The following is a 20,256-nucleotide window of genomic DNA, read 5'->3' on the forward strand; positions in this document are numbered from 1 at the left end:
TAGCACAGTGTATAAAGTGTTTTAATAGCTATCATCTGTAGCAATTGCTGGCGACTGACGAATTACAGATAAATAAGTAAAGCACACAGTTATCGCACAGCAAATTACAAAACTTAGTATTCAAAGGACTTTGCTCAACTACTGCCCATATCTATTGAAGTTACGGCAACGCTGCGTATGAGTGATACAAACTTGCACTGAAGAATGGTCTGCTGGTTAATAAATTAAGATATTTATCGGATAACTGGCAATAATAAACCAGACAACACTACTCATGCCTGGATATAAAATTATATCTAATTATAGTTGGAGGCCGAGCAGTCCCACGACTTTTTGTCCTCGTGAAACTGGATAAGCACTAGTTCGTAGGTGGCCACTGTTCCCGCCATCTAAAAGATACAATTACAAACTTAGGGATGAGCATGAAGACGTTCCTGGGAACACAGGTGGCAGTGATATTTGGGACGACCCTTAACATAACATCACTCTTTACCCACCGCCAGAAACAGCTTCCTGGTGACGTTGAAGAACTTAAGCCCCGTGAGCGCCACCTGATCACAGGCCAGTTCCCCGGCGAACCGAAAGACCTCAGGGTGGTATCCTTCGATCGGTACCAGACGCATCAGACGCAGTGGCACCCTGGCTTGGTCATTGATCGCCGAGACGAATAGCAGCACGGCCGCCGATCGGCTGAGCAGGAACATCAGCGAGAAGTAGAAGTAGACGGCGTGGGCCGAGGAGGGCATTGTGCTGGATTCCAGGACTATTGTACTCATTTCAATGTGTGCTTTTGTCCGGATAACTCACTTGATGCTCTTAAGCAGCTGGAGGCAGATAAAGTACAGATTGCTGCCGAACGATATTAGCATAATACCGGATACGGCGTCGTCCACCTCCCGTATGAGCTCCACTATCGATCGGTAGAGAGTGCGGGACCAAGTCCAGTAAGCTTCCGGCATGGGCTATAGGTATACACTTTATATGATGGTACTTAAGAGTCCATACCCACCTGTTGCACCTGCAGCTCCAAGCTGCGGTTGAGCCTGGCCAACATCTCGCTGAGACCCATGCCCAGCATCATCAGGAATATGTCCATGTAGCTCCATCCGAATGTGAGCAGCAAGTTCTGTATCTTGCCCAGCCACCCCAGCCAGTTGGAGTAGGGAAACACGGCGAACAACTGGGCACTGGTTCCGTGCAAGTACGATTCCACGGGGTCCCTTCTCCGGGGACAGAAGTCGTAGTACACCACCGAAATTATGCTCAGCAGGTGCTCCACTAAAGAAACATGGAGTTTCACTTGTCAATCAGTTAGGACGTAGAGGTAGGAAATACAAAACCCAACTCAGAGAAAGTGAGAGCAGCAGGAAGGCCACCAACTGGATGCGGCGGGCAGGACGAGCCCTTTGCAGGCAACAGGTATAGCCAGGCAACCGCTGTTCCACCGCCGCCCAATGGCGCATTAATCCGGGCCACAGATATGCCAGTTTAAGGAACTGCCAGGAGGCGATCAGAATGCTCACGTGGAAAACGATGGGCTCTACAGTTTTGATGAGTTTCGATCGGAAAATCACTATTTACTGGGAGGGATAAATGGATAATGCGTCTCACCCACACTGCGCACATCCAAAACACTGTGGGCCACCTTGCGGATGCTGAAAGCCAGATCCACCGAAGTGGAGCAGAGGTACGCGACACAGTACCAAAACCGCCAGCTACGCCGGCTAAATTTCAATCCTTGGCAGGAGGAAGCACTGATACCACTCACGGGCATTAGGCAGAAGCACTGAGCCACGACCAGAACAGGAGACACCGCCTCATGGAAGGAGCCGTTGCACAGGAAGTTCTTTCGCGTTCCCCGCGCCTGGGTGTCTGGATTAAGAAAGCCAATAATGTATGGAATTTACCCAGGACCAAGACCCCATTGGATCGCACCTCGACACTGGTCCAATCCTGTTTTCAAGTGTTTCAGCCAGATCCTTCCTTGGCTTTTCAGATGGCGTACAGCTTGATTAGCCCGCCTTCGGTGTGGAAAGCGGTCATTTAGTGGTCGCACCATGCTTGAGTTTCGATTCCTGACTGAAAACCTCAATGCAAAAATGCAGCAGGAAAAGCATAAAAGTCAGCCTATTATAGCTAACGACCAGTGATGAGGAATACCCAGATTTTAGAACCTAACTTTTAAATATCATATTCTTAAAACTTTTTCTTGGCATGCACCATATTTTGTTAGTGCTATGGGTAAGATTTCAAGTTTGAAAGAAAACTAACATATTTTTGAACCGATGTAGGTATGTAGAGCCTTTCTCATCACTGACAACGAGGATTTAATTAGCGCGACCTTGACGAAAAGCCGGATAAAAGTCAATGGCGCTCAAACATGCAAATTGGTAACACACTCAATCAGCCATGAACTTGGCACTAATAGTGAAAAATGATAAATGATTGGCCAGTCATAAAAATGTGCAGCTCACTGGGAAAGTTGATTAGGTGTAGATTGAATTTAACGGGTTGTAAATATCATTAATCTCGGATATGGGCGTAAAGATAAGTACCAAATCATAAGCATAAATGTGCATTTTTAAAGTAGGAACTACCCATCCAAAGCAGTAAATGAAAGCCAAATGTTTTACGTCTTGAACCGCCGGCAGCTACTAAATGTGGCACCAAGTGGCACTCGAAAGCAACACTTGATAATCCTGCACATAATTTATACGTACACCTGGCAATTTATCTGACGGTTTCCGCAAAGTAAACCGCACGCGTGTGGCCTTCGAAAACTGTGTTCAGCACCAACTGGCGACTATGAAGTTTTAGCTCTAAGCTGGTGAAACTGATCGAGTAAGGAATCCCAACTTAAGATAGAAAATAGAACAAAAGTGACATTTCGAGAGAATTTTAAACATCGATAGGCGCCTGCGCACCGCGGCGCTGAGTATCGATAGAACAGCACGGCGATAGCCGCAGTCATCGGCGGGCGGCGGAGTCTTGTTCGGGTCTGTCAAGCCGCTCTTATATGGTTTTTTCTCATTCTTGCTCGATCGGTAAAGTCGCTCGCCGTCGCCGAGTAGCACTACGCGTTGTACTATTGCTGTTAATTGCCAAAGAAAATACGACATTTCGCGCGTTGCGCCCGGAGATCTCCATCTCTCTCGAAAAGTCAAAGTCAGAATATAACATAGTACGTTGTTGTTGCATTTTTTTGCTGTGCTGCGCGGTTTAATGTCAACATCACCATTTGCCAACTCGAAACGGGCGCTGTGCGCTTGACAAAATGCAATTTAAAGGCATTTAGGAAACACGAAACGAAGAATATATAAAACGCTGAAACGGGTTCGAGTTCGAATTCGGGTGAGTCTCTTTCAAGACCAGAATCCGGCCAAGAGCGGCCTTACTTTTGTTAACAATTTGAGTTGCGCGTTTCTATTGTTGTTGCATTTGGTCCACACGCACACTGTGTTTGTGCTAGAGTGTGAGTGTAATGGAACGATAATGGAACGGCTGTTTCCACAATGTTGCATACATATGTACATGCCATCCCAAATCTAGAATTCCACCCTCTCAAAAATAAAATCAGCAAAGAGGGGATGGAGAGGGGGACAGCGATACACCGAGAGAAACTGATCGTAAGGGCGTTCAGGATAGTAGCGAATTAAGTAGGAACTTCAGACTCGCATCCTGATTGCTTCCTTTGGTGCAGTCACTTAGTAATAGTTTGCTTCTTTTTTCTTAATGCTGCTGCAAATGTTTCCGCATTGAATCATTTGTTTACAAGGATTGCATTATAACACTGAACAAGTCATTTCATATTGAAATCGAGTTTAAAAGTACTTAAAAATAAATGTACTATTAGTACAAAATAACTTTCTCTGTACTTTGACATGCTTCGACTCTAATAATGTCCCGGCCCCACTGCCAAAGTCTTTTGTTCTTATTTACACAGATTTTTTGATTCCGCCGCTTCCGATGGTTTTCTCTTTCACTCTTCCCCTGTCGAAACATCAGCTGCATGAATCATCCAATTCCCTTGTCCGTCACCGCAACAGTTGGTAGCGACTCATACAGCTCAAGTCTCTGAAAACAACAAAAAATGAAAAACCCAGCTCCAAAACACTCCAATACATATGTGCACTATCTACATATGCATAGCGGGTATATAGTATACCCCTCATATCGAAAACTTATTTGGGCATTACACTGGTATTTAGCTTTGATTAGTCAGCGAACTGCAACAGAAGCGGCACTGGTACATTGACACGATAAGAATGAGAGACCGAGAAGAGGATTGAGTAATATTTTTGATAGGACCTCTTATGTCAGAAAAGCCCTAAACAAAATATAGTGGTTTTACACTATACTCCTATAGTAAATCGCTTCAAACGATCTTTTCCAAAGGATAATAATATCAATTTTATATAACATATTTTAAGATAAGATATTACTTGACTTAGATTGATATCATGTAAAAAATAAAACTAAAGCGTTCACAACTTTATAAATATTCATCAGTCCCCCATACGTTGGTACACATTCTTCGAAGACCGTTATTTGCATTCGCCTTCACGCCCGCAAAATACATATTTATTGATTGATTATTTTTTAATCTTCGTCCCACTGCTTGTCTTGGATTTTTGGGCGAGGGAGGGTTCCGAAGAATTTCGAGCGGTGGGAACCCAAGGCTGATAAGACTTTGATTAAACTATATGGACATCCTTTATGTGTTTAGCTGTGTGTGTACATAATATGTAAACTTGCAAGGGAAGCGCGCCAGAAGGAGACAAAGTGCGGGATCTGCATATCCCAAAGTGGGGTGGATGTTATCGCTGATATCTATGCCATCATCATTGCCAACTGTTGAGAGGCAGCTCACCCACACTCGCGGTAAACTCAATAGACCGGGATACAAGGTATTCTAGCTGTAGTCCTACTAAGTCGAATAGAAAGTATAAGTTCAGTTGTGTGCTTCATAAGTAGGTTCAGTACAGCACAAAATTAGTAAAATCAATATAGCCTCTGAAACAACGATGCACTTATTGTAGTTATATGATTTATAAGTTGATAAATAACAACAAACTATTTGGACCTCTTTTAACCGCCGCCGCTGTACGGGCACGCATATGTATATGGGAATGGAAATGGAATTATGTGAAACGACGGGATGGTGCTTATATTGGATGGGATGCATATTCAGATTTCCAGTTGCTGGCTGTTGCTCCCCCTATTCGAAAACATAAGAACGAAAGACTGGGGAGACCCAAAGAACTGAAACAACATACACAGAGTTGAAAAGCAAACACACATGTTGATCATGCATGAAAGCGAACCGCTCCCCCGGCACCACCTACCATCCCCCATCCACCTTCCAATGTTTCCACATTGTACCCCTTCTGGGGCCCTGAGGTTCCCGTTCCCAGAAGCGTAGTACCATCACGCACCGGAAACATCGTTAAATGCGTAACAAGGCGCTTTTTAATTTAACCGATCCAAATAAAAAGCATTAAATAAATGAAATTGTGTGCATATGCAAAACAGTTGCACGGCCGCGTTATCTGCAGGGTTAAACCAACAAAATATCACGACAAACCCCGGCTTAATTGAAACTGTCATTGATTCAATACGCCAACATATGACGGTGGTTCTTTTCACTGGGAAACGGGAAATTGAAACCGAAACGGAACCCATTTAATTGCACTTCTGTCGCAACGCTTTTTTCTATCACTTTCGCCGCTTATCAACGGGAAAAGAAAGGAAAATTAAAATTTAATTGGTCGTAAAAAGTGCATTAAAGTCGCTGATAAAGCCGCCCGTTCGCAAAGATAACGACACTACAAATTCAAAAGGAGAGGGACCTTTTTAAAAGCGAGATTTCAAAATAGAATCGTTTCGAAACCCAGATCAAACCCTCAAGAAGATAAGGGATCTTTCTGACAGCATATCGAACCAATTATTTATTTCCAAATTTCTACTAGAAATGAAACGAGGGTAGCCAATCCGTAACGTTATCGAATTGGAGCCGTAATCGCTTGAATTGCATCCGTTGATCGTAGTGTAAAGTCGGGTTTCTTTTATTTTCTATGTTTTTCCCAACAGCGTTGATTTTTTCTGGCCTAAACAATTTCGAAAAGCATTTAATATCCGTAATATCAATCGCATTCAACTGATCTCGATATTTTAGCATTGGATGCTTTGCGTTTTCCGGCTATTAAGATATAAATCAACACAGTTCTACGTGACAAAAATTTAAATATAAAGCTAAAACGTATACTTATTAAAAAGAAAGCAGCAAAAACTGGTCAGCCATCTGATGATAGTGAGTCATAAGAAAGATACCTGACTAGTACAAAAGCCGTTCTCATATCATCTATGCAAATAACCTTTACGTTTTTAAATACTTAAGCAGGAACTTACGATGCTACCAGTACTTGCGCCAAGCAAAAATACTCCGGCTGATGTTTTAAACTGCAAATGACATCCGTCTTTCATGTTCCTGTCTGCATTTGACATTGATCTCCTTTTGAATCCTGATTCGATAATAAATAATCTTGTGGCCATCAATCACGCAGTCAGCAGCAATTTGGTATATGTATCATACACTATTATTCAAAGCCGTTTGCCTGGCTCGTGTGATGAGGAAATTGGTGGAAAACTCGAACTTTTGATGAAAAATTTGTACAAATGTGAATTCAAATCGCGTGCAAACCGGCTCGATCATTACGGTTGACCAGTTGGCCAGCAAAAATCTTATAACAAAATCAGTTCGCATAAATCAAATGTCGCGGATGCGAAAAGTTGGTGGGAGTAAGCAGACTTCCTTGCTAATCCCGCAGATCAAATCGAGTTTTCCTAAGCTGTGATCTCGGCAGCCGGCAGTATTGCATCCGCAAAACGGCAATTAAATAACTTTTTTGATTTTCCCGCTTATGTGTATGTATATTACGTCCCCATTCATTCACAGATTTTCTCGCGGGAGCAACTTGACATTGCGGGTAATACGAATTTCCTTTTTCGAGCACAGAAAAAAGTTAACTTTTGAATAGTGTTTGATCAATTAATTCTTTATATTCTAAGAGATTGTTCCTAGGGAGCTATAGGAAATAGTAAAAACCAATGGGCAATAATGTTTACCCAGGCCAGAGTAGTTGTGCTTTTAGTATTTTCCCTGCCCCAAATAAAAAATAAAGCGAAATTTTCAGTTTGGAAACGTCGGGGCACCCAAGCCAGAATATGGCAGTTTTGGGAATCTGAAGCTTTTAAGCTAAGCCGTCGGAAACGTCTTCTTCACTGGATAACAAACATCTGAACAAGTTAATATACCATATACAAGGGAACTAAAATCCATAACTATAAGGGCTTAATAATTTAAATCAATATGCGTCCAATAATGGATAAGATTAAAATATGCATCCAAAGAATAAGTAGGAATTTGCGGATAGAGCTTCTTTCTTTGCTCATAATATAGTATGTTGAAAATGGCTAATGAAACGTTATTATTATACCCGTTACTCGTAGAGTAAAAGGGTATACTAGATTCGTCGGAAAGTATGTAACAGGCAGAAGGAAGCGTTTCCGACCCCACAAAGTATATATATTCTTGATCAGGATCACTAGCCGAGTCGATCTAGCCATGTCCGTCTGTCCGTCTGTCCGTCTGTCCGTCTGTCCGTCTGTCCGACTGTCCGTCTGTCCGTCTGTCCGTCTGTCTGTCCGTCCGGATGAACGCTGAGGTCTCGGAAACTATGGGAGCTAGGCTATTGAGATTTGGCGTGCAGATTCCTGAGCTTCTTACGCAGCGCAAGTTTGTTTCGGCACAGTGCCACGCCCACTCTAACGCCCACAAACCGCCCAAAACTGTGGCTCCTACAGTTTTGATGCTAGAATAAAAATTTTAACTGAAATGTATTGTTCTCATCAATACCTATCGATTGACCCAAAAAAAAGTTTGCCACGCCCACTTTAACGCCCACAAACCGCGAAAACCTGTGACGCCCACAATTTTCATGCTAGATAAAAAATTTTAACTGAAATGTATTGGTCTCGTCGATACCTATCGATTGATCCAAAAAAAAATTTGCCACGCCCACTCTAACGCCCATAACGCTTAAATCTGTATACCGCCGATAGGTGGCGCATTTTAATCTCGCTTTGCTGCTTGCATATCTCCATATAGCTGAGTAACGGGTATCTGATAGTCGAGGTACTCGACTATAGCGTTCTTCCTTGTTTTTTCCTTGTTTCCCCTGCAGAATGGACACGGACATTAGTATGGGAATGGGCATGAACACGGTCACAGGTGCTCCCCCGACCACAATCTACCCACATTCGGCGACATTGTTCGCGGCAATTAGTGCCTGTGTCTTTGTGACAATTGGCGTTCTTGGTGAGTAATCCGCATCCTGCTGCTCCTCGAACTCCTTTTCTAACCGGTTTTTGGCTGATGGCTCCCGCAGGCAACCTGATTACGCTGCTGGCGCTGCTCAAAAGCCCTACGATACGGGAACACGCCACCACCGCCTTCGTCATCTCGCTGAGCATCTCCGACCTGCTCTTCTGCTCCTTTAGCCTGCCGCTGACGGCGGTTCGATACTTCCAGGAGGTGAGTCATCATCCCTACCAAATGGAATTTGAAAATGTCGGAGAAAAATATAGTATTTGAGGAACCACTGCGGTTTTTCTAAGTTGTATAGTTACAGATCTAACCTTTGTTGCATTTTAACATATACATTTTTTTTGTAGAGCTGGACCTTTGGCACCACTTTGTGCAAGATCTTTCCGGTGATCTTCTATGGCAATGTGGCTGTTTCACTCCTCAGCATGGTGGGCATCACGCTGAACAGGTAAGCACAGTTCAATCCCTTCTGTCACAAGATAATCCTCAACCGCCACCATAATCCTCTGGTAGATATATACTCATCGCCTGCCACAGTCGCTACTCGCAGATATATAAACCGAAGTTCATAACCCTGCAGTTGTTGTTCGTATGGGCCGTGTCCTTTCTTCTCCTGGTAAGTGATAAGTCTACCCTTTTAACCACATTTCCTATATAGAAATAGACATTTTCCATATAGCTTTTCTGAAATTGATTTCCAAAATGGTATTTACGGAAGATTAAAAAATCTACAGACTCAGTGATCCTCGGGAATTTTAGGATATTTTAAAATCCATAAAGAACTTGGAATATTTTTAAGTAATACATATATTTACAATCGCAGCTACCGCCCATTTTGGGCATCTGGGGCGAGATGGGTCTGGACGAAGCCACCTTCTCCTGCACAATACTCAAGAAGGAGGGACGATCTATCAAGAAAACGCTGTTCGTGATCGGCTTCCTGCTGCCCTGCCTGGTCATAATCGTCTCGTACACCTGCATCTACATCACGGTACTGCACCAGAAGAAGAAAATCCGCAACCACGACAACTTCCAAATCGGTGCGAGTGCTGCGGGAAAAGGCTCCTCCGCCGGCGGATCCTACATGACCACCACGTGCACGCGAAAGGCGCGCGAAGACAACCGACTGACCGTCATGATGGTCACCATCTTCCTGTGCTTCCTCGTGTGCTTCCTTCCGCTGATGCTGGCCAATGTGGTGGACGACGAGCGCAACACCCGGGTTCCCTGGCTGCACATCATCGCCTCGGTAATGGCCTGGGCCTCCAGCGTCATCAACCCGATCATCTATGCGGCCAGCAACCGCAACTACAGGTAAGATAAGGGGTTTGCTTGTGGGTCTGGATCGGGAATGTATTACTTATTCCGAATTCCTTTCGTTTCAGAGTGGCCTACTACAAGATCTTTGCGCTGCTAAAGTTCTGGGGCGAGCCGTTGTCGCCGATGCCGAGTAGAAACTATCACCAAAGCAAGAACTCCAAGGAGCTGTCGGGCGTAATCCGCAGCACGCCGCTCTTCCACGCTGTGCAGAAGAATAGTATTAACCAAATGTGCCAAACATATTCAGTATAATCGAAATCGCAGTCGAGTCTTTGTTTAAGAGCCTGTAGTTCATATCAATTACCTACTTACTACTTTTTAGTTTATAAATTTATTAACGATGTACCGCAGTGCTTACATCAAAGACAATCGAATTAAATATATATATGTAGACCAATTGAGAAGGCGATGTTTTTCATTTAAAGTTTAAGGCGGGTCTGTTTTTCAGAAGAGTATTATGATTTAATTCAACGAGGTCACGACATCTCTAAACTATCGTGTGGAATAACAATGACATTAGTTTTGATTTTATCGACGAATTTCATATACAATTTCCGGAGTTTTCTTTTGTGATCTACATTATTTCCCATAATAAGTTAATTATATTAATATTGTTGATCTAAAGAAATTAAACTTTTCGAAAATCTGAACCTCACAGCATGTCAATATTAGAACGCCTTTATATGGGATCACCTTTTCTATTGCATCAGTAACAATCAGTTTACTTAACTTAACTTCTCTTCAGGTCAGAATGTCGTATGAATGGCCTAGTTCCCTTGTTAAGCTTCAGCTCCTAATGGAATTAACCCCTGTCTTGATCCACGTTTCTGCTCGACGGCGACCCTCACACGCGTCTTTCTGAATTCACTAAAATAACTGCATCATTGATCACTGATGTATTTGCATGTGGCTTTGGTACGCTTGACCTGGTTAATATTAAACTTTAAGCAATACAGCGCGCTGGTGAATACGGATCTTGTTTCAACTCAGTTCGATTAACCCACGGAGGAGACATGAGCCACTCGCGAATTTCGGTCACAAATAAAAAATTGTTTCGGGTTTTTCACTTTAAAAAAAAGGTTTTATTTGTTTTCTTCTTCATGGACCGAAGAACCCTTAACGCACACTAGACAGAAGGAGGACGCCTCTAGGCCTTGACGGCGAACTTGCGCTGGGGGAAGACGGAGCGCTTGCGGATCTCCTTGAGGGTCTTGCGGTTGGCGTCCCGGGGCGAGAGGGCCTTGCGGATGGCGCGGGTCTTCTTTTTGCGCAGATCCAGGGGCTTGTACTTCTTGTTCTTGAAGACCTTGCGCAGGTTCTCCTTCTGCTTCTGGTGCATCACGATGTAGACGCGAGCGATGGCCTTGCGTACAACGCGGCTGTGGGAGCGCAGAAGAAAGGGGGTTTAGGGGAGATGCTAGTCAGTCACACGTAGCGGCATACTCACATCTTGGAGAGCTTCGAGGGAGCTCCGCCGGTCACCTTGGCCACGCGCAGGCTGAGCAGCTCATTCTTCAGCTCATCCAACTGCTTGGTGAGGTCCTTCTTGTCCTTGGTCCTCAGCTCGGAGCACTTAACCTTCACCTGGGCGGCGCAAACAAAAGGGGAGAAAACACATCATTAGAATTCGGTTTGCAGGGGTACACCTCGCGAAAATAGCAGCTCCACCGCGCGGCAAAAACAGCGGGCCGCCAGTATAACGGCTCAGCCGGTCATTTTGTGCACGGATGGGTCTTATTTTACAAAATTAAACTCCGTCGGAAAACCAACCATTTTTCTCGCTGGTCACGTCAAAAAAGAAAGATGGAAAGATGAAAGAACCAGTTGGAGGTGACACAGCCGAGCGGCGAACCGCCAGCTGCGCTGTTATCGAACCGGTTCGCGCTCCGGCGAGAGCGGCGGGAAAATAGCTAAGTAGTGGTTTTTATGATATATGAAATAACTGCGTTTTGGGGAAGAATTCTGATAAAGCAAAATACCACTCTATTATTAAAGATTTATTTAAACTCTATTTCTTAGTAAAAAATAAATGGTAGCTAATTTATATTGATGTCAACGATTTGCTCACCAAATTTGCTGTCTCACGTGAAACTTGACTTTAACTTGAGAGGCAGCTTGCTCTTGCGACTTTTTATTAATGTTATTTAAGTGTTAAAAAATAAACGAAAACAAAAAGTACAAAAATATAGTTAAAAAAGGGTGTAACATTTATCTATTATCTATTTATCAAAAAATCTATTTATGAGAAACAAGAGAAATACATCCTGCTGAAATAAACTTGCGCTGCGCAAAAAGCTTAAGTATACCGACTGTTTTGAACAGCTTGTTACAAATGCAATCGATCCCCATCACTTTAACGAACATTTATTTTTTGACTCATTTTCTCATTTTTTATAAGGGTGTACATTGGGTTTTATGGGACTCCGATTTTTGTCAAAAATACTCATTTTTGAGTGTTTTTCAGTCGTAGTTTAGCCCAATCAAGGCGTACAGCTAAAAGACCGACTGTTTTGAGCAGCTTGCTACAAATGCTATCGATCCCCATCACTTTAAGAAACATTTATTTTTTGACCCATTTTCTCATTTTTTATAGGGAGGTACATCGGTTTATTTTGTGATACCGGTTTTGGTCAAAAATACTAATTTTTTAGTGGTTTTTCAGTCGTAGTTTAACCAAATAAAGGCGTACAGCTAAAAAACCAACTGTTCTGAGCAGCTTGTTACAAATGCTATCGATCCCCATCACTTTAAGGAACATTTATTTTTTGACCCATTTTCGCATTTTTTATAAGGGTGTACATCGGGTTTTATGGGACTCCGATTTTTGTCAAAAATACTAATTTTTTAGTGGTTTTTCAGACGTAGTTTAGCCAAATCAAGACGTACAGCTAAAAGACCGACTGTTTTGAGCAGCTTGCTACAAATGCTATCGACCCCCATCACTTTAAGAAACATTTATTTTTTGACCCATTTTCGCATTTTTTATAAGGGTGTACATCGGGTTTTTGGGACTCCGATTTTTGTCAAAAATACTAATTTTTTAGTGGTTTTTCAGACGTAGTTTAGCCAAATCAAGACGTACAGCTAAAAGACCGACTGTTTTGAGCAGCTTGCTACAAATGCTATCGATCCCCATCACTTTAAGGAACATTTATTTTTTGACCCATTTTTGCATTTTTTATAAGGGTGTGCATCGGGTTTTATGGGACTCCGATTTTTGTCAAAAATACTAATTTTTTAGTGGTTTTTCAGACGTAGTTTAGCCAAATCAAGACGTACAGCTAAAAGACCGACTGTTTTGAGCAGCTGGCTACAAATGCTATCGACTATTACGTTTTCTCTTGTTTTTATTTCGAATAAGCATTTGTAGTTAAAAGCAAACATATTTGTCAAGTATTATAGTAGCTAGTGGGTGTGCTGAAAAATAGCCAGATTGCAGCCAAAGTGTCAGCACTAGCTTGAAGTTCCGTTCTAACAGGGCAGCAATCAGAATTATCGCAGGGGTCCACTTCTATCGTGAGAATGTAAACAAAGCAGCCAGGTGGCAACGCCGCGACCACATACCCACAGATAATAGATACTCTACGTAAATAATTGGCCATTTTTATCTGTTTAGCAATAGTGTTGATAAGCAATAAGTAGAGCTCAAAGACAATGGCTGATCGGGCTATCAAGCTGCTGGTGATTGGGGAGAGCGGCGTGGGGAAGTCCAGGTGGGTAGAGTCTCCTGGAGTCCCAAGTCCATGGAGAAAATCCACTGCGTATATTACTAGCCGCTTGCATCATTTGCGTTTCGCCATAGTTTGATCCGCCGTTTCGTGGAGAACAAGTTCGACGAGAACCATGACGTCACGATTGGCATGGACTTCAAGAGCAAGGTGATGAATGTGGACGGGATCGACTACAAGGTGGCCCTCTGGGACACTGCGGGCGCCGAGAGATTCCGCAGTCTGACGCCCAGTTTCTACAGAAAGGCCTTGGGGGCCATTCTGGTGTATGACATCACCAACCGGGACTCCCTCGTGAAGCTGGAGGCCTGGCTGGCCGAACTGGACAGCTACAGCGACAATCCCAACATAGCCATCATCGTGGTGGGCAACAAGATCGACCAAGAGCGAGTGGTGGATCGGGAGGAGGGCCGCAAGTTCGCCAGGAAGCACAGAGCCCTCTTCATCGAGACCTCGGCCAAGTGCGATCAGTTCGTCAGCGATGTGTTCAAGGATGTTGTGGAGAAGGTGGGTTAAGAGGTGGAGCAACAATCACCATCTCCAATGGGTAAAACATATCCCATCATTTATTTCGTCCATTTCATTTGCTAGGCAGTGTGTAATCCTTCTTAAATCCCCCTCTTAGATTGTCTCCTCCGAGTACTTCAACAATGGCAGCGGTGCCGGCGGTCTCGACATCGCCAGCAATCGGGATCTGGAGGAAAGCGCTTCCACGTGTTACTGTTGATACTCGGGTGTTGTTCGTGCTTTTTCAAATTTAAACCGTGTATTTATTTAATTGTTTCAATATCACTAGCATAAAGTCAACCTCAACGTTCAATCGTGAACTCTGATGAACTCTGATCAGGGATTAAGGCTTAATTAGTTGGTCAGGTAATAGGCAATTCCCCAGTACTATCGTTTTTATTATCTGGCCTTATCCAATCGAGCTAAAGCTAATTGATACATTGAAGAGTTAGAAAGATGAACACTTATTCTACAGGGACCTTTAAAATTGGTCACATTTTGGGTAGCCTCTTAATTTCTTATACTTTAGTCTACTATACTTACTAATATTTCGGAACAATTCAAATCTCTTTTATCTTTGTATTTAAACGTTACTAAGAATGACGAGAAAATTGAAAGGAAAGTCTCTACAAAATTTTTCAGTCTTACGTTGTAATATTAATATTTATAAAACTGTCTACTTCCTTACAAATTTGAGTTGAATTGTAATGCTATCGGATTGCCACTAAACTCTCCTACAAACAAATTTGGTTAGAATTTGATTGTACATTGATACGAATTGCAACGAAATTAGTTGCAATAACGAATATTAACAGAAACTTTCAAAGCCACGTATGCGTTTAGAATTCATTTTTTTGATAAGTTCCACATAAGAAAAAACATTTGGGATGCAAAAATCTCAGTAAATTAAGTTTATCTAGCTAGAATATTTAATTAGGGTAAGATCTTTTTATTAATATTGCAATATTGATGCAAGAAGATTGGAGAACTCACTCTTTAGACAGCTCTTGCCTTCTAAATTAAAAAAATTTTAAAAAATCATTTATTTTCACAAGCTCCTTTATTAGCAAGCTTACATTCAGTTTTCGACCAATCAAAAACCCAGGTTCGAATTTCCTTTCATTGTTTTATTAAAAGAAGACGTTTTTTCTTGTTTGCGCTCGTTTTGAATAAAGAAGCTGTCGCATAGATCGATTTTCGATGTTGCAACAAATAAAAGGGAAATTTGGATCAGAAACCAACTGAATTGTACATAGGCAGCGCTTTGTTTGTTTATGTACGGCTATTTTTTGTTGATTCTGCTGGTGTAAATTTATAAGTGAGTTTAGTGTGTATTTACAGTAATCGATTATTAATTTTAGCAATTAACGCTAACAAGGTGGATTGAGAAATCATTGAGGCTGCGCTTTTGCTTCCGTTTTTCAGTGTTTGTGTCTCGCTTTTTCATAAATTTCTTTTTGATTTTTTGCACGAAGTCAAAGCTTAGAAAACAAAGCTGGACATTTGGCCGCAACAATTTCCGGAGCTCGCCTTTTATGTACAAAGTTGTAGTCGCATAGGTTTCATAAGAGTAACTTAGAGTCTATTCGCGCAGTTGCTCCTCGTTCGATCCCTCGATCTGCACCCGCTCCCGCCCAGTCCCCCAGTGATGCGGGGCGCACTCCTACTTCCCCGCGATGCCGCTCTTTTTGGCGTCCAGTTCGTAGATGAGCAAGCGCCACATCTTCACAACAAACACCTCTGCCTCCTCGTCGAGTACCTGAATATTGAATCGAAACAGAGGGAGAAGGATAGTGTGGTTAGTTATACATCAAAAGATCGTAGAGGGAGGCAATCACGATTGGCATAATAGCACTAAAGTTTTTGTAATACTAGCTTTTTCTAATTGGTCAAAGAGTATGTACATTCTATTAAAGATCAATGCATCTGTGATAAATTTGCACTTCATTAAACAAATGATTTTGTATTGGAAACTTTAGTGCCGTCATCGTTATCGTGCCTTTCCACAAACACTTACCATTTGCACATCGTCTAGGATGCTTTGAGGAGGGCTGCCAGCCAACACTTTGGAACAAATAAAGTCCACCAGCGTTGGCTCCGGCTCACCGATATACTCGATGATTTTCTTATTGATCCATGGACGTATTTTGCGTTCCATTAGACCAGTGTCAATCTCGTTGCGGTCAAGCTTATAATTAAATAGCTCCTCCTTTTGCGTGGGTATCCTGTCAATAATGCTTTTTATATGCCGCCGTTTTTCATCATACACCTTTGCACCATTCTCATCCTTTTTTGTGTTTGCAGCGGCAGCATCTGCGCTACTGCTCGCAGATGCAGCTGCCTCATTCTTACCATGTTTGCTGCTGCTGTTCTGTTTGCTGTTATTGTTGCCGCCGCTGCTGCTGTTGCTGCCACTGCCGTTGTTCTTGCCGCCGGATGTGGTCGACCCAGAGCCGCCTGAACCGGATCCCGAGCCCGTGGCGGAAGAGCCACCCGCCTGGGCGATCTTCTGGCTAACGGCAGCGGCTGCAGCGGTGGCCGCCGATACGGCAGAGCTTTGACGGTCCGCCGAGCTGTTGTTGTTGTTGCTGCTGTTGTTGTTGTTTCCCACTCCGCCAGCAGTGCTGGCTGGATGTGTGGATGGTGTTGTGTTGCTCATGTTGTCGTCGTAGTCTGTGAAAGCAAAGAAATCTTTATAATGGGTTTCAATTTGTACAAATTTTAAAACTCACCTAGCGGCACCAGCTTGCGCTTTTTTGGATTGATATTCTCATCGTTATCGTCGTCGTTGACGAACACGCCCGTTGCCTCGATCTTCTTCTTGAGGTTGTTGCCCAGCGTTAGCGAGATGAGGGGCATGGTCATGGGCGGCGTGGCTGACGGCAAGAGGGCGTCGTGTCCCGATCCTTGGTCATTCAGCATGGCACTCTGCGTGGGCGTGTGGATCTGGGCCAGCGAGTCCCGCGACTCACTGTTCTGCCTGCTTAGGCTGTTCGACAACGACTTGTCGTTGTTGTTGTTCTTGGCATAGCCCCCACTGGCATTGGAGGCTGTATCGGCCATGGAGCCGTGGTCGTCGTTCGATATGGAGTCGTCATCATTCATGCCGGCCATGTCCGGATCATAGCTGTCCAGCTGCTGGCTCTTTTGCCGCTGTTTCAGGCCATCACCTTCGCCCGCCGCGGAGGCTGCCTGCTTGCGCTGGTGGCCCGCCGCTGCCGCAGCTTCCAGGTTCACATTGATCAGAATGCGTGGTTCGTAGAGCTTCTCAATCTCCCGGCGCGCCTTCTCGAACTCCAGCGACGGGTTTTCGTACTCCCCGGTGAAGAACTTGGACTTGAGCTCGGCCAGTTCGTCGGCCTCTTTCTCGCGATCCTTGGAGTCGGCATCTGCCTCACGCACACGCTCTGCCAGCCGCTGCTGCAGTTCGCGACCGCGATAGTACAGCGAATCGTCGCGCTCATCATCGTAGTCCTCGACAAACTCCTTCAGTCGTTTGGCGTCGCTCTCGCGCTCCTCCTGCCGCAGCAGCTCCTTAAGGCGGTACTAATGAAAAGAAAAGAAATACAAACAGATAAGTGGTAGGTGGTACAGTTGACATTAGCTTGAAGCCAAGTGATTCCTTTTAAGGAACGGAAGCTACCCATGAACATCAATTACCTTCTCGTTTTCCTTGGCCTTGCGCTTTTCACGAATCTCCCAGTTGGACAGACGCTCCTGGTAGGCGGCCTCCTTCTCGCGGGCCTTCTTCTCGGATTTCTTGCGCTCTCGCAGCTCATCCTCCATTTCCTTTTCACGCCGCGAATCCCGGACAGGCTTCAGGAGCTTTTCCTCGCGCTCCCGTTCGCGTTCTCGGTCCCGCTCCCTTTCCCGCTCTCGTTCGCGTTCCCGCTCCCGTTCCCTCATCTCGTTGCGCTCCCGTTCCCGCATTTCGTTGCGTTCCCGCTCACGCTCCCGTTCCCGCTCCCTTTCGCGTTCCCGCTCGCGCTCCTTGTCGCGAAGCTCACGCAGCTCTCGCTCGCGTTCCCGCTCCCGGTCCTTAGAACGCGATTTCGAGCGACGGCGTCGCGTCTCCTTGGAATCAGAGCGCCGCTCCTTCTGTGTTGTCTCGGTGGCAGACGGCTCCTTGCGACTGCTGACACTGCGTCCAGTAGATGAGGACGATTCCTTCGGTTCCTTGGTGGCAGCCGCGTCCTTGACAACCGCGGTAGTGACTTCTTTCTCCGCTTTTTCCGCCACGTCGTTGCCATCTGCAGCTGACGACGAAGAGGCAGCTGTGGTGGTGGAGGAGCTGGTAACTGCTGCCGATGAGCTACTGGATTTGCTGGTCGATGTCTTGCGCTCTTTTTCACGCTGGTGCTTCTTCCGTTCCTTGTCGCGCTCCTTCTCCTTGCTGGCCGCAAGTTTCTCCTTTTCTTTCTCCTTCTCCAGTTCCTTGCGGTGCTCATCGGCCTCCGCCCGCATCCGGAACTTTCCAATCTCGCTGCTGATCAGGTTGCGCTTCTCCTCCTCTAAGGCATTTTCGTTCAGCACCTTGATTTTGATGTCTTCCTCGCGGCGTGTCTTCTTGTTGCGACTGGTGCTGCCGTAAAGGTCGGTACGATTGCTGCCGTCGAATCCATCAAACTCGTGTTTGTGCTCCTCCAGAAACTCATGCATCTGGCTGATGGCGTATTCGTCCTCAGTCTTCTCGTCCACTGAGTTGGAGCGATCTCCGTTCTTACACTCTTGCTCCTTGTAGTCCTCGATGAGCACCTTGTTCTTGGCATCCACCTTGGCCACCAGCTTCTTGCCATCGATCTCCATCTCGCTCAGCAGGCGAACAGCTCGCATGGCTGCAATGGGACCGCTGAAATACGTCAAAGAACTTCGTTAGGCATCTGGCGATTTTAAACATTCGGGAAAGCACACTAGAAGGCCGTTGCTTTTTTCTACATATATGTTTGCTAAATGATTATATGTAAGCAATCTCAATGATTATTACTAAATTGACATATATTAATTTCTTTGAACAATAATTTTGCCATTGCCTATAATAAATAGAGCTAACGAATGCTCATTTTTCTATCGGGCTGTATTACAAAAAGTAGGAAAGTACTTTTTGTTGGTGGTTCGAGAAACTTTTGTTGTTTGAACATCTAGATTAACACCCATAAACTTTCGGTTTAGTTAACATGGCTAGAAGCAATGTAACCAATTTATAAATATGCTTTGCCTTTCTAGGAAAGTCAATGTTGAACCAATGGTTGCAAAAATCTTTCCAAGAATCCAATTGCTTTTTTATACATTAGCAACTCTCGTAGGATGCCAAACTCTTTCAGAGGGCTGTGACGATCCAAAACGTACAAGTCCTATCCTAGGCCTTCCAAAGTGCTTTACACCATCCCCAGTGCCCCAGAGGCAGTATAACCCACTCGAATTCGCAGAAGCCAAATGTGGAGACCCGCTTCCAGTTGATGACCACTCCGCAGGTTGCCAGGATGCGTTTGAGCAGCGCCTCTGGGACGCGTTCGCTGATGTTGCCCACGAAGACGGTAATGATTGGTCCGCGGAACTGAGGCTGCGGCTCCGGCGGACGGTGATACACTGTCGGCTGTGAGCTGATGGTTGCCGAGTTGCGGAAGTTCCGCGGCGGATTGCCCATGTTCTGCATCATCTGAAAGGCGGAGGGAGGATTGGCTTGGGGCTGAACATCTCCATGGTCATTGTGACCCAGAAACGGACACTTACGTGCGGCGGCGGTATAGATGCATTCATGTAGGGCGGCATGGGCGCCCGCGGTGGGTAAGACATCTTGTGCGTTTCCGTTCCGCCTGCAAATCCTTTGTGTCCTTTAAAAACACAACTTTAGCGTGCTTGCAAATTAAAGCCGACAATTCACACACACAAGCGAGCGACTGAGCAGGCACACATACACATAAACACACGGATGGGCGCAAACGCCACACGGAGTGGCAAATGTGAGTGCGAATGTCCTTTTTCCCGGTTCCGGAGCTGGGCGCCCGCAAGGATCACTAAAAGGATCTCGGGTAGGCTGGCCTGCGGCTGCTGCAAGTGCTGGGTACACGGCGCGTGCTTAATTCACACGTAAATTACCGAATCTCTGATTTTTTCTGCGGCCGCTGCTCTCGTCTAGAGATGGTAGCTCCTAGCAAGCTGCTATCGATTGATGGCGTGTAAAATCGATGGCAGCCATGTTGCTATCGATATCACGCGTCCCAAATACGATTTTAGTATTTTTCTATCGGCATACTCAACTAAGTTTTATATCTAATTATATTAATAGATCCAATGGCCTCGTATAGCAGAACAACA

General features: G+C 44.6%; 5 protein-coding genes across 9 annotated transcripts in view; 2 read left to right on the forward strand and 3 right to left on the reverse strand.

The window, feature by feature from the left end:
• Window positions 1-126: 126 nt before the first annotated feature.
• On the reverse strand, window positions 127-2,920 carry Gr5a (Gustatory receptor 5a). Its single transcript, XM_065867762.2, has 7 exons — window positions 1,936-2,920; window positions 1,612-1,872; window positions 1,346-1,540; window positions 1,010-1,278; window positions 808-962; window positions 498-750; window positions 127-389 (listed from the first exon to the last, which is right to left on the reverse strand). The coding sequence occupies exons 1-7, from the start codon at window positions 2,057-2,059 to the stop codon at window positions 297-299; spliced, it is 1,350 nt and encodes a 449-aa protein (XP_065723834.2). The 5' UTR covers window positions 2,060-2,920; the 3' UTR covers window positions 127-296.
• A 120-nt stretch (window positions 2,921-3,040) lies between these two features.
• Tre1 (Trapped in endoderm 1) lies at window positions 3,041-10,110 on the forward strand. Of its 2 annotated transcripts, XM_017081796.4 has the most exons (7): window positions 3,041-3,351; window positions 8,244-8,377; window positions 8,448-8,593; window positions 8,734-8,834; window positions 8,900-9,002; window positions 9,210-9,700; window positions 9,772-10,110. In XM_017081796.4, exons 2-7 carry the CDS (start codon window positions 8,245-8,247, stop codon window positions 9,956-9,958), a joined length of 1,161 nt encoding a protein of 386 aa, XP_016937285.1. In that variant the 5' UTR covers window positions 3,041-3,351; window position 8,244; the 3' UTR covers window positions 9,959-10,110. The 2 variants fall into 2 exon arrangements, with proteins under 2 accessions (XP_016937285.1, XP_065723835.1); XM_065867763.2 differs by lacking the exons at window positions 3,041-3,351; window positions 8,244-8,377; window positions 8,448-8,593 and adding an exon at window positions 8,658-8,675.
• Window positions 10,111-10,765: 655 nt separating this feature from the next.
• Window positions 10,766-20,256, reverse strand: part of RpL35 (Ribosomal protein L35) — a 187,574-nt gene continuing 178,083 nt past the window's right edge. For 2 of the 3 annotated variants that reach the window (XM_070997288.1, XM_070997289.1), the window contains exons 2-3: window positions 11,154-11,290; window positions 10,766-11,085 (exon numbers count right to left, since the gene is read on the reverse strand). In XM_070997288.1, the coding sequence (XP_070853389.1) occupies window positions 10,854-11,085; window positions 11,154-11,290 (369 nt within the window). In that variant the 3' untranslated portion in view covers window positions 10,766-10,853. Of the gene's footprint in view, window positions 11,086-11,153; window positions 11,291-11,476; window positions 11,624-20,256 lie in introns of those variants that run through there. The other variant, XM_017081797.4, reaches the window with a different exon arrangement.
• Window positions 13,234-14,254, forward strand: Rab18 (RAS oncogene family member Rab18). Its single transcript, XM_017081664.4, has 3 exons — window positions 13,234-13,419; window positions 13,509-13,941; window positions 14,060-14,254. Exons 1-3 carry the CDS (start codon window positions 13,361-13,363, stop codon window positions 14,159-14,161), a joined length of 594 nt encoding a protein of 197 aa, XP_016937153.1. The 5' UTR covers window positions 13,234-13,360; the 3' UTR covers window positions 14,162-14,254.
• On the reverse strand, window positions 14,983-20,100 carry LOC108015290 (RNA-binding protein 25). Of its 2 annotated transcripts, XM_070997284.1 has the most exons (7): window positions 19,827-20,100; window positions 19,672-19,772; window positions 19,356-19,597; window positions 17,602-18,790; window positions 16,674-17,487; window positions 15,959-16,614; window positions 14,983-15,700 (listed from the first exon to the last, which is right to left on the reverse strand). In XM_070997284.1, exons 2-7 carry the CDS (start codon window positions 19,732-19,734, stop codon window positions 15,605-15,607), a joined length of 3,060 nt encoding a protein of 1,019 aa, XP_070853385.1. In that variant the 5' UTR covers window positions 19,735-19,772; window positions 19,827-20,100; the 3' UTR covers window positions 14,983-15,604. The 2 variants fall into 2 exon arrangements, with proteins under 2 accessions (XP_070853385.1, XP_016937152.3); XM_017081663.4 differs by having other exon boundaries at window positions 19,672-20,100.

The sequence above is a fragment of the Drosophila suzukii genome, chromosome X (genome assembly GCF_043229965.1).
Source record: "Drosophila suzukii chromosome X, CBGP_Dsuzu_IsoJpt1.0, whole genome shotgun sequence".
Taxonomy (NCBI): Eukaryota; Metazoa; Arthropoda; class Insecta; order Diptera; family Drosophilidae; genus Drosophila; species Drosophila suzukii.

Excerpts from the sequence above, each read along its gene's own strand:
- Gr5a (XM_065867762.2), bottom strand. The coding sequence starts at position 2,059 with ATGGTGCGACCACTAAATGACCGCTTTCCACACCGAAGGCGGGCTAAT. Across the intron at positions 1,873-1,935 it reads AGGATTGGACCAGTGTCGAG|ACACCCAGGCGCGGGGAACG; the intron begins GTGCGATCCAAT and ends TTCTTAATCCAG. Across the intron at positions 963-1,009 it reads TGGAGCTGCAGGTGCAACAG|CCCATGCCGGAAGCTTACTG; the intron begins GTGGGTATGGAC and ends GTATACCTATAG.
- Tre1 (XM_017081796.4), top strand. The coding sequence starts at position 8,245 with ATGGACACGGACATTAGTATGGGAATGGGCATGAACACGGTCACAGGT. Across the intron at positions 8,594-8,733 it reads CGGTTCGATACTTCCAGGAG|AGCTGGACCTTTGGCACCAC; the intron begins GTGAGTCATCAT and ends TTTTTTTTGTAG. Across the intron at positions 9,003-9,209 it reads CCGTGTCCTTTCTTCTCCTG|CTACCGCCCATTTTGGGCAT; the intron begins GTAAGTGATAAG and ends TTACAATCGCAG.
- Rab18 (XM_017081664.4), top strand. The coding sequence starts at position 13,361 with ATGGCTGATCGGGCTATCAAGCTGCTGGTGATTGGGGAGAGCGGCGTG. Across the intron at positions 13,420-13,508 it reads AGCGGCGTGGGGAAGTCCAG|TTTGATCCGCCGTTTCGTGG; the intron begins GTGGGTAGAGTC and ends GTTTCGCCATAG. Across the intron at positions 13,942-14,059 it reads TCAAGGATGTTGTGGAGAAG|ATTGTCTCCTCCGAGTACTT; the intron begins GTGGGTTAAGAG and ends TCCCCCTCTTAG.
- LOC108015290 (XM_070997284.1), bottom strand. The coding sequence starts at position 19,734 with ATGTCTTACCCACCGCGGGCGCCCATGCCGCCCTACATGAATGCATCT. Across the intron at positions 19,598-19,671 it reads CATCTATACCGCCGCCGCAC|ATGATGCAGAACATGGGCAA; the intron begins GTAAGTGTCCGT and ends TCCGCCTTTCAG. Across the intron at positions 18,791-19,355 it reads TTTGGCTTCTGCGAATTCGA|CGGTCCCATTGCAGCCATGC; the intron begins GTGGGTTATACT and ends GACGTATTTCAG.